Source organism: Leptonotus elevatus, chromosome 1 (assembly GCF_054856555.1).
Source record: "Leptonotus elevatus isolate MCC_2025b chromosome 1, RoL_Lele_1.0, whole genome shotgun sequence".
NCBI classification, from domain to species: Eukaryota; Metazoa; Chordata; class Actinopteri; order Syngnathiformes; family Syngnathidae; genus Leptonotus; species Leptonotus elevatus.
In genome coordinates this window covers 24,188,437-24,201,193 of record NC_141239.1, presented here as the reverse complement: position 1 = coordinate 24,201,193, position 12,757 = coordinate 24,188,437, and the positions used below count along the sequence as shown (strand labels likewise).

The 12,757-nt window shown below is 41.4% G+C and overlaps 1 protein-coding gene across 1 annotated transcript in view; it reads right to left on the bottom strand.

The window, feature by feature from the left end:
• Positions 1–12,507, bottom strand: part of lmx1al (LIM homeobox transcription factor 1, alpha-like) — a 28,775-nt gene extending 16,268 nt beyond the window's left edge. Inside the window, exons 1-3 of the mRNA XM_086086270.1 lie at positions 12,289–12,507; positions 10,942–11,033; positions 9,396–9,588 (exon numbers count right to left, since the gene is read on the bottom strand). Of these exons, the coding sequence (XP_085942396.1) occupies positions 9,396–9,588; positions 10,942–11,033; positions 12,289–12,329 (326 nt within the window). The 5' untranslated portion in view covers positions 12,330–12,507. The remainder of the gene's footprint in view (positions 1–9,395; positions 9,589–10,941; positions 11,034–12,288) is intronic.
• Positions 12,508–12,757: the final 250 nt, after the last annotated feature.

Genomic DNA, 12,757 nt, shown 5'->3' with positions numbered 1-12,757 from the left:
GCGCGGCTCACCAACCTTTTGGAAACGGAGTACTACAAAGTATGAAGGGCTACCAGTACGATACACACTTCTGAAACAACAATTTTGCCAGTAATTATATTTAATATTAATAATTAATCATATTCATGTATGTGAAGACACTGACCATGTTCATGATTTTAGACTGTTACATATTCAAAGGATCACTTGTGTAACATTCCTTTGGGAAATCACAATATCCCATCACCAGTGAGCTATTTTTAGAGCAGCCACCGGACTACGCATGTGGCACCATTTGGATGACCACTGATCTGCAGTAAATAAAAAATGGTAGTTATACTGTGGCATCACTAAATGTGAAAGTTGTAAATGTATTTGTGATTGTGGCACAGTACACAGTAACTTCTGTAGAATAAATTTGACTCTATTTAGAAAAAAAAGACTCATTTTTATAGTAATATTTACACTTGGAAGAGAGTCAGATAAAGAATCAAAAAACAAATAAACATAAGTTACTCAAGGGTTGAGGAACAAATTCACGACCATCAGCTTGGGAGACAGCCGATCTAGTCCCTGAGCTACCCAGCTCCTCCTGTGTATTAATATATCGCTCGTGTCCGCTGGAATCTTCATAACTCCACGACCAAAAATGATATTTTTGGCCTCCTCTTAGATCACAGAAGCAAACAGTAGGAGGGGCATTGCTCAGGTAATAGTGTGGCAGTCTCCCAAGCTGAAGGTCGTGAGTTTGTTCCTCAACCCTTGTGTGACTTTTATTTAAATGTTTAAATTATTTTACTCTCTTCCAAGTGTTCATATTACTCTAAAACTAAATTGTCGCATTTGCGCTACAGAATTTACTGTCAACTCAATTCTTTGCGTAACCAAGTTGAAATTCTATCAATCCATCATTTTTAGATAGCAGTTGACCTCACTTGGGTCGTCGGTGTGCTGTAGCCTATCCCAGGTCACTTTGGTCGCCAGCCAAGAAGGCCAGAGCAAGAACTTAGCATACTGTGCTAGTGTGCTGCCCCATTTTCTTCTGCCCACCATTTAGTGTTTCATTAAATTTAAGTTTAAATGGAGTCCAGTCCTGTTTTAGATTTTAAATGAGCTATTTTAGCCTTGAGAAGGTATCACAGAGTTTTGAGCTTTTCCAAGGTCTACTCCATTCACAAGACTGAGAAATGATCATTCAATATAGACTAAATAAACAAGAAATCCAATAGTGGTCAACAACTGATGCAAAGTACCGTCACTAGTCACACTGACACGACATAACTAACATGTGCAAGGTCATTTAGTCTTCAGACAGCAGATATTCACATTATTGCCCTGAAAAATCATATTGTACATTCACATTGACATCTTAATGATCTTCACGAGTCAGCCCAAGTTTAGCTGACGGTAACGAGAGCTTGTTGACATGCTACCGCGTTAATAGTATTTCCCCGCAGTCCGTGTCGAGCCTGTCGTCGAGACAGCCACGAGAGCTGTTGCTAATTAGCGTAGTTCTCAATCAGACCCATCCCTCTTCTCCCCACGTCCCATTGTACTCCCTGCAGGGAACATCAAAGCATGCAAGTAGTAGACGAGGACAAGGAGGAGGGGGGGCGGCGACATTAAGAGAAAACAAGAGATAAACTGTTTGGTGTCATGGCTGCGATCAATCTCACTGAAAAGGAAATGAGCTTTAGGTTGGAGAAATATGATTGCAAAGCAGACAGTGACAAATGAGGCGGCAGATGGAAGGAGAGACGTAGCGACTACCGGGAGGCAAAATGGTGGTGGCTTCTATCCGACTACTGCCTGAGAAGAAGATAGACGAAAGAATATTTCTCATATTGAACCCAAACAAACGACTTCACTTGTTCACTTTTCTACTTTCAAGGTTCTGAAAGCGCAAACATTGTCTCAATCTAAATGCCTGATGGCGTAACGAATTGCATCAATGTGGTGCTGTTATAACGCTGAAGATAGACAATAAAACAATACCTACAACAATATATAACACTTATAACTCAAACAATTTGAATTTGAGTTATTTTGTTCGTTTTTGTTAACTATAATAACCTTACAATCCAGCCAACTCAGTGATCACACACATGAGGATTTGCTATTGTAAATATTGAACAGTTTGAACTGTTACGATTGTTGACCCCAAGTATGCAGATTAAGGAGAAAAAAAATCATCAATCATCACCTAATGTTTTACCCTGTAGCCTCTCCAGGGATAAATAAATTCGGTGGGGAAAATACTTCGAAGACCTCCTCAATTCCACCGACACGTCTTCCTTTGAGGAAGCAGAGTCTGGGGACTCCAAGGTCGGCTCTCCTATCTTTGGGGACAAAGTCACTGAGGTGGTTGGAAAGCTCAAGGGGTGGATGAGATCCGCCCGGAGTTCCTAAAGGTTCTGATTGTTGTGGGGCAGTCGTGGTTGACACGCCTCTACAACATCGCATGGACATTGGGGACAGTGCCCCTGGATTGGCAGACCGGGGTGGTGGTCCCCCTTTTTAAGAAGGGGGACCGAAGGGTGTACTCCAACTATAGAGGGATCACACTCCTCAGCCTCCCTCTATTCAGGGTGCTGGAGAGGAGGGTCCGTCGGGAAGTCGAATCTCGGATTCAGGAGGAGCAGTGTGGTTTTCGTCCCGGCCGCGGAACAGTGGACCAGCTCTACACCCTCAGCAAGGTCTTCAAGGGTGCGTGGGAGTTCGCCCAACCGGTCTACATGTGTTTTGTGGATTTGGAGAAGACGTTTGACTGTGTCCTTCCGAGAGTCCTGTGGGGGGTGCTTTGGGAGTACAGGGTACCGAGCCCCCTGATACGGGCTGTTCGGTCCCTGTACGACCGATGTCAGAGTTTGGTCTGCATTGCCGGCAGTAAGTCAAATTCGTTCCCAGTGAGGATTGGACTCCGTCAAGGCTGCCCTTTGTCACAGATTCTGTACATAGCTTTTATAGACAGAATTTCGAGGCACAGCCAAAGCGTTGAGGGGGTCCGGTTTGGTGGTCTCAACATTGCATCTCTACTTTTTGCATATGATGTGGTGCTGTTGGCTTCATTAAGCTGTGATTTCCAACTCTCACTGGAACGGTTCGCAGCAGAGTGTGAAGCGGTTGGGATCTCCTCCGCAACCCTCTCCGGGTTGCGGAGGAGATCCTGCCCCAAGTGGAGAAGTTTAAGTATCTTGGGGCCTCGTTCGCGAGTGAGGGTAGGAGGGAGCGGGAGATCGACAGGCGGATCGGTGCAGTGACTGCAGTGATGCAGACTCTGTATCGGTCCGTTGTGGTGAAGAAAGAGCTGAGCCAAAAGGCGAAGCTCTCGATTTACCGGCCAATCTATGTCCCTACCCTCTCCTATGGTCACGAGCTGTGAGTCGTGACCAAAAGAACAAGATCCCGGATACAAGCGGCCGAAATTAGTTTCCTCTGCAGGGTGTCCGGGCTCTCCCTTAGAGATTGGGTGAGAAGCTCTGTCATCCGGGAGGGACTCAGTGTCGAGCCGCTACTCCTCCGTGTTAAGAGGAACCAATTGAGGAGGCTCGGGCATTTGGTTCGGATGCCTCCTGGACGCCTCCCTGGAGAGGTGGTCCGGGCAGGTCCCACCGGCGGGAGGCCCCGGGGATGACCCAGGACACGCTGAAGAGACTATGTCTCTCATCTGGCCTGGGAACACATTTGGATCCCGCCGGAGGAGCTGGTTGAAGTGGCTGGGGAGAGGGAAGTCTGGGCTTCCCTCCTAAAGCTGCTGCCCCCGCAACCCAACCTCGGATAAGCGGTAGTAAATGGATAGATGGATGGATCTTATCCTAAGACACTCCGCACCTCAGGATAATCGGTCAGATAATATTTCATTCAATAATTTATTATTTAGCCCAATTATCAATATGTCTGAAGACAGCTTGAAGTCCATTCCTGTCCTTTAAGGTACAAAATCTTCTCCTTGTTACTTTGATCGGATTGCCATCATAAATATTGAACAAATGTATAATTTACGACTATCGTCCCGACTGATTGCCAAGCAGATTGTGGAGGAATAAATCTGTCTTAAAATACCCCATCCCACTGTCATGTCTGGGAAGATCTGGTTTTGGTTGAGGGTCCCGATTGGTCCTGAGTGGGTTCCAGCCCTTCCGGGTTGACCAATCCGGGCCCTCAGCCACTTATGCCTGGCCCCAGGTGTGGCTAGTTACCCAATTAGTGTGAGTGTATTTAATTCCCGGGTGGTGATCAGTCGGCGTGGGATCATTGCCGCTTGTCACGGTCACCCCCGGAGTTCTAGCTGTCATTTTGATTTTGTATCTTTTCAGTTTGTTGTTTAGTTTGCATTAACCAGTACCCTGGTTAGTGTTTTCTGTAAAATAAAGCACGGCAGTTTCGCACTCCTGCTGTGGTTCTCCTGCCTCCCTGCATTTTGGGTCCTCCACTTCACACGCCGACAGACACCACGCCGCTCCGTGACCACACCGTGACACCCACAGGATAGCGAATCAGGATAATCTTTTGAAGATTCGATCATCTGATTTTTGCTCATTTTGACCAGAATGGAAAAACATCACTCTTAACTCCTTCCACACCATATGATAATCACTCAGGATAATCTTTCAGCGACATTTGATAATCGGCCTTTTGTTGACTTTTTGATTAAAAGCAGGAAACTGCTGAAATACAGCCTGATTTTCAGTATGCGTGTGCTTCACTTAATTCAAAGCACGGCTCTGCTTCTACCTCAAAAGAGAATGAAGTCCTGGGTAGACTTTGGTGCAGCTTTGTGGTCAGAAGAGGCAGATTGCATTACTCTGCCGGTGGGATCTCCCTCTGCGTGAGTTTATAAGGCTAAGATGTAGCGTGAGCGGCCTCCACCCCACACAGAGTGAGCTATTAAACCCGAGCTTTGGTGAATATCAACCCCCGGCGACCTGTTTTTCCACGGGGCCCGGGTTGCCTTTATGGAGCTTACGAGGAGGGCTTGCAGGCTCATTCTGTCCGCGCTCAACATCATTGACCAGGAAACGCTGGCTTTAAACCTCGCAGCTTGGCAGGGAACCGTGCGGTTGACCTACACTGGAGGAAGGCAATGGCTGTCTCGAGGCCCATTTACTTAAGCAGCACTTTTGTTATGATGCTGGGATCACACTACACTGCAAAATAGTCTCATCAGACTCTTTTGAGTTTTACAGGGAATAGAGCAAAGGTGAAATTAGTTTAGGTTAGTCAATGTCAGCATAAGCATACTGAGTCACTTACAGTAATTTTGAAACTCTTCTTTGTTTATGTCTGCATGATTGTGTTGTACTGCCTCTCGGTGGCCAAGACGTGCACATCAGAAGGGTCTGCAATGAATTAATCATGATGCACAAGTTTTTTTAATACAATATTATAGATTGCTATTCCACTCATATCTCAAGGCACCACTGTAGTTTAATCCAAAATGTTCACTAGAGGCTTGTGCCCTCCTCTATCCTCTTAAAAGCCCCAGCATCATTCTAGTTTCAATAAAGTTTTATGAACTTTATCAATGACAAAATAAAAGAGTTTTATATAAAAGTTTGTGGCTGGTTAGCCTGTAAGACTGATGCACTGTGAGTGTTCCCGCTGGGAATATACCATATGTATTATATATAGGTGGAAGGCTCGAGTTAAAGCTTCATTCATGATGCTAAATCCCCTCATTTCCATAATAAATGAAGAAACAGAAGAATAAACACCTCCTGTTATTCCATAGCACAAGGAAAATGCTTGTATTGATTATCCTTTTGTTGTCATAATACCACAGGGCCTGCAAATACTGTGTTTTGCTAGCCTATTAGCATAATTGCCTAAGTCATTTTTTTATCTTACCATCACAAGATCAATAATAACAAAACAAAACAATTGTTTATTGTTTTGTCTTGTGTTTTTGTTTCTCAATCATCCTGGTAATCTTTTCGTTTGTTGAATTTGTTATCTTCTTTTTTCTTGTTTTTTTGAAAACGTTAAAAAATTAATTATGGGCAATTATGCTATTGAGCTAACGATATCAGTTAAAGGGAAACTTGACTCAATGAGCCATTTTCAACAGTAAGAAGAAAATATTTTGTCTATAATGAATGTGATATCTTTATTATTTTTCATGACAAATGAATACCTTTAAAAACTAAATTTGCCACTTGCTGTCGACTGAAGATGGCATCACCTGTGCTCCGGAAACAGGTAACGACCAATCATGGCTCAGTTTGCTGACCAAACCCGGAAAACAGGTGAGCCGTGTGTGTGTGGGGGGGGATTGTTGTCAAAATTAATTCTGCACAAAATATTAACTTTTTACTGCTGAAAATGTTTCAGTGAGGCAAGTATCCCTTTAATGCCTGCGCTCTAAAAACAGTTTGGTCAAAAATAACCCAAATTGGTTCAAAAGGGGTTGTTTTGTGGTTTATACTTTTTGGGTTATAGTAATAACCCAAAAAGTTATATAGACCTAAATAACCCAAAAAGTTGGGTCGAACCCTTTTTGACCTAATTTGGGTCAACTCACCAATTTTGGCATGTGTTTCATGGCATGTGTTGGCAGGTGAACATTTCTGTATTAAGGTTCCCCATTATAACACCGCAAAAGTCACTTAGTAGTGCCTCCTGGAAATGAGAAAAAATAGCCACCGACGCCCAATGGACGTGTCTGTGTGTCAAGACATACGAAAAAGCAGAGGTGGCAAATCCAGGTCCAGAAATTAAAAACCCTGCCACAGTTTGCCTTTAGCCTCACGTGCTAGTTAGCTATCTCCCTATAGCTATCTCCCATGGTGCTCGTTTACCTGCTAGCTAGCTAGCTAGCTAGCACCAGGGACGAAAGCCAAACTGTGGCAGGGTTTTTACTTTCTGGACCTGGATTTGCCGCCTCTGTGAAAAAGTCTCATGCTTGAAATTGAACAGGAAGAAACTAAACAAATGTCAACTATAAAAACAGTAATAAACATATTTCTGTATATTTTTAATGGCAGTCTTGTATTATATATCTATCGTGAGCTGTGCTTCGATGTGCTTCTGATGTGCCACATAAAAGCATTATAAAACTTTTCCCTATATCATCTCCAGATACTGGCCTCTATGGCACACGCAGATGGGAGGCACTGATGGAGAGCGTTCATGCAAGGGAAACAAGGAGACATTGTTGCTTATCCACTGAAGGTCACAGGCTGCACCGAGTGCCAAGTCTGGCACAGAAACAACAAAAAAACAAGGCAGCAATCCATATGGAATGCATACAGGAGGACTTAATCAACCGTGTTGTGAATGAGCCTCCGGCTATTAATCTCGCTTTACGACTACAATCATTACATGAAGGGAACAAATACGCTTTTTCACTCCCAGGAATTAAAAAAAAAAAAAACAGCGTCATTTTTGATAAGCTCACACTTGCACCATTCCCACTCATTCCCCTCAAGATAAACGTCATACAATGGCACTTTCATCAGCAGCCAGTTCCCCTTTTCTCCTCTTTCGCTACGCCTCATCTAGCCCTCGCTCGCTCCTCCAGATGTCAGGTACAGTGGGAGCTGCTGGATGCCGTCTGACACTTTTCAAAACATTGATAGCAGCGATGCACTACACTGAACACACACACACACGCGTGCACGCACGCGCAAAAGCATGCACGCACGCACACACACACACAAACACATACACACACACACACACACAGACACACACACACACACACACACACACACACTACTGTATACATAACCTAACAAAAATGCAACCCCAGGAAATGAGAAACACTCCGTGCAGAACATCTGGAATGACAATTGTGTGTTTGCATTGTGCATTACACGAGTTGTTTATTTATGCATGGCATCTCCTCCCTGCCATCTAAACAAAAAAGACAGCGCGAACAAACCAGTGGACGCTTAATAAAATCATCACCTAAGTTCCCATGCATAAAATAACAGATAATTCAGACTTAATTATACACTTGCAATGCAATTTATATTTTTGACACTCTAAGTGACGCTTGCGCTACAGTTTGTAGAATATCGTGTGATGTTTGGTTTACAAACATCCCTGCAAAGTCCTGTATGTTTTCCCGGGGTAATTAAAAATGTATTTTTCATGTATGTTTTTATTATATGGCTTTCCCCACACCTAAATTCACGATCAGTTTTCTTTAAGTGAAATTTATGTGTAGAATACTACGTCTGCCATTCTATGCAATTTCATTTTGATTTCATTGTTTTCTGATTACAATCCCTCATGTGGGAAATTCATTTTACACTCTGCTGTGTAAAGCAGATCATACATGCAGGTATCATGTATGACACAGTTTTAATATACTGTCGGTTAATTACTACTTGTCAAACATTTTTCTCTATTCATTTGAATAAACTGTTTAGAATCACATCTTGATTGAAAATGCACAAAAATAAGCAATTGCTGTTTAAATAATATGCTATTTGTTTGTAGTTTACTTTTTTTTTTTTTGTGTGTGTCTTTACTTCAGCATGTGATGAAAAGACAAGAGTACAAGACCCCTGGGATTGAATGTGTGTTTTTTACTATTGTAAATATACACCATGGATATAAAAAGTCTACACACCCCTATTCAAATACCAGTCCGATTGAAATGAGAACTCCAGGAAAGAAAGAAAAAAAAATCAAGTATTTTCTTGTCACTTTTGTAATCTTTTGGAGAGGAAAAGTTAAAATAAACAACTGTGATAGTGTGGTTGCACAAGTGTGCACACCCTCTTAAAATTTTGTATTTACTAAGCCCATTTGAACTCACGAGCTGTTTTATGGAGCTGTTTTTCTTCAGCTTAAACTTGGGCCTTAGCCAAGGTGGCAGGGATTTATGGACAGTTCCAAATATAAGTTAATGTTAACACAAAGCCTTCTGAAAAGCAAAACATATATGGCAGGAAAAGCTTACTAGATCATCTGAAATTGATTCAAGGTTAATCAGAGGCATTTTAATTAGTGGCAGGTGTGTGTTGTCACACATTTAACATGAGTTTGAATGCGATTGGTGCAATTGTGCAACCACGTTATCTCAGTTGTTTATTTTACTTCCCCTTTGGAATTTAAAAATATATATAATTTGTGTCTTATAGGTTGTTGGTCAATTTACAGTGGGAAAAGGTTTCAAATGATTTATCCTGGTGTAAAAAAAAAAACACCTGGGTGTGTTGACTTTTTATATTCATTGTATATTATTGTATAGCCGAATTGTATAAACATAAAGAAGGCAGCCACAGTTAATTAAACTCCAGTCAAATGACTCTCAAGGTCTTATTTGTTGTGATAGTTAAGTGGAGCACCAGGGGTGGATTTCCCCTGCACTGCCCTCCACAAGCCGCGCCGCTGCCCCACCATGCAAACCAAGTGATGACTTTCCGCGCATTCCCTGCATGTGCGATTTGTGATGTGATCCTTACTTCTCATAGTCGGGCTTGCAGTAGAGCAGTCGGTCCCGGCAGTAGCAGGTCCCCGTGAGCGCGCTCATGCACACCGTGCACTTGACGCACGACTCGTGCCACGAGCGCTCGTTGACGCGCAGCAGGAAGCGGTCGGCGATCGGAGACGAGCAGCCCGCGCACACCTCACCCCCTCCGCCAGAGTACTCCGGACCTGCGTGGCCCACCCGGAGCCAAGAAAAGTTACAATGCTACAAATCAATAAATCCCAACACAAAAATACTTAGTTTAATATAGGATATAGAGGCAGCAACAGTCCCGACATACGACGGTATAAGCAATGAATCAGTCCGAGTATGACAAAATACGATCATGATGTTGTACGGAAACGTCAAAGCAGCAGTAAAATTATATTTGAGTTCATATTATAAGGGGGAAAACATGTGTGTATGAATATGAAACAATCAAATGTAAACAGTCTGTTATCATTTTAAATCCCTTCCAAAAAATAAAAATAAAATAAATCTGAATTTGATTGGGTCATCGGTTTACGACCGAGCCCCGTGCCTATATGCCGGCGACGAATTTCACGTACGTCGGAAGGCGCCGTACTTGTCAACATAAAACTCGTCATTACATGACCAGAAACACTGTAAATGAAATCAGGACCCCTGTACAGTTTCACATAGGCTAAACGAGTCACGGCCATTACTGTAGTAACACCCGCACGAGCTATGCCCACTCAAAAAAAAAAAAACACACGCTTGTGGTTGTAGTTTGAACTGCATCACATCATGGTTAACATTTTGGTTATGCACAAAATAGGCCAATACAAAATGCTAAATATTACAAACATCCTTCACTTGTGATATAGAAGTAGCACTTTTTTCTATTTAACAAATAAAATGATAATGTTTGATACATTGAAAACAAATTGCACTTCTTCTTGTGGCTAAGGTGATCAAAATATTACAGATTTGTCATTATCATTGTAGTGATTATATATTTTTTTCGAACTTAAGCAAAACATTAGAAACACTCGTCAATTGCGACGTGGTAGTGTGCAATTTATTTCATTCTAACAATGAAAATAGGATTCATATTAGGTCAATCATATAAAAAAAAATGGAAACCCCCACTCACAAACACACAACACATGTGCACATTTTTCTACAAATATTTTCCATCAAGTCTCCACTCCTTGTGATTACATTCATTTTGATTGCATCGTTTTAAACGTTTTTCGTTAACAGGCCTAATAGTTGGAAAATATGTCAAGTGTTGTTTATTCAATATCCATCAATAAACTATATACAATTCTTAAATGATGATGATTATGATTAGGTATTGGTTTTAATTTCCGCTCTAACATGCACGTGCACGGTATTTTAGTATTACAGAAGCAGTGCATATGAATAACAAGGCCCTTCGAAGCCAAACTAAGGGAAGGTTGTCGTTGTTTTTGCAGGCCTTTTTGGACAAGTTGTAGATACTTTTTATTTATTTATTTAATAAAAAAAAAATATTTATTGATTTAGATGCTCGTCGGCGTGAGTCAGTCACTCACCAACAAACGGAGTTGAAGATGGAGGCTGCTGCAGACACGACTGTTGACTCTCCTCCGTTTTCATGCCTTCTCTCCTTGCCTCTGTGTGGTCGCTGTGCCAAAAAGAAAAAAGAAAAAAAAGAAAATAATAGAAAAACATGCAAAATGGTTTTTCGTTCCAAATATTCTTTAAAAAAAATCAGCAGATAAAATTCATTATTAAAAGTAGGCCTGAATGAGATAGGCGAGCCTAAGAAATTTGAATATGTAAACGTGCAGCTGCAACATTCTAAGTTAGATCCTCCGAGGAGGAAATTGAAATGTACAACGTAAAAACTTCACATGACGATATGGTGCAAAACGTGCATTACAAATAGGGAGGTGGCGTGTCTACATGCATCATTTACTTCATGAAGTTCAATTGGGAAAGTAATAATAACTCATTGAATTGTGCACGTTTTTAATAGCACACCCAAAAACAAAAACAAAAAACACTCGCGCCTAACTAAATATGTTTTTTAGTTTTTTAATTAGTTTTCATTGCATAGTCCCCGATCATTTTTCTTGCATTATTTATTTAATTCCCTGGAGGGAATATAAATCATATTCCTAATACTTCTCATAAATATAACAACATTTTACACGTAAAATGTCATTCGTATATACTTCAGAATGGCATCAGCTTTATTCTCACTGATACAAAATTATAAATAAAATAAATAAAGTCTATCACTACCTTTAATGCCACAATGGTCGTTATGATCATCCCGTAATATCCACCTCCTGTAATCAAATTGTACTGAGCATCCATTTTGATGTTTGCCTCATTATTGACATGAGACAATTATTTCCAATCCATAATTATTAAATACTGGCTGATGATTGCCTGTTTAATTGCCACGTTATGTAAAGAAACAATAAAATACAATAAAATAAATGAGTTATGGAAATTCAAGCGTAATCTGATTTGGCTTTTATGACTAACTGGAGGCTTGGGGGGCTGTGGGGTAAAAAAAAAAATACACGAGGGGCACATTAGTGTTGCACCGATAATTGCATGTTGACACTAAACGAGAGGGAAAAAATAGCCGTCAGGTGTAATGAAAAGAAAATACACAATTCTCAAATAATTTACAAAAGAAGCATTTCAGGGAATAAAATAAAATAGTGCCGATTTTTTTTTTTAAGTGTAACATTAATAAGTGTTTAATTATAATAATAGGCGTATAAAAACGCACAATTTAAGGGGCTTTGAATTAGTTTCTAGCTAAGAATTGTGTGCACATTCTGTTGTATTATCAAGTAAAATAAATAAATCAATAAGTGAGTAAAATGTGCCACCCTGTTGCACGTATCTTAATATCTTACCTTGTGGTGAAACACACTCCTGGTATCTCGGTGGGCAACATGAAAAACACCGCGCCAACTTCCAGATGTGTCCACGGACCGCTTTCACCTGCACACTCGCCGTCCTTGCGTCTCGCCTAACTAAACATCCATGACGACACTCCGCGCTCAACTCCACGCTGCAGACAGGCTATTGTCTCTCCTCCTCCTCTTTCTTGTCTAGCAGCCGAGCCGCCTCTCCTCTTGCGTGTTTTGTGCGTGCAGTGGGACAAAAAAAGGGGGAGAGCATGCATGCAGACAGAGGGAGGGATGTGGACGGACTGCAAGGAGAGGGAGGCAAGTCAAAGGTGGGAGACATGAAATTGATTGATGAACTTTAGGATGTTTGAGGGTTTGGGCAGGGAATCCAACTATTTGAGTGCTAGAACGTATTATTTTTTCCTTCATTTGCAGTATAGTGCAAAAAATACACGTAACATTTCGTTGAATA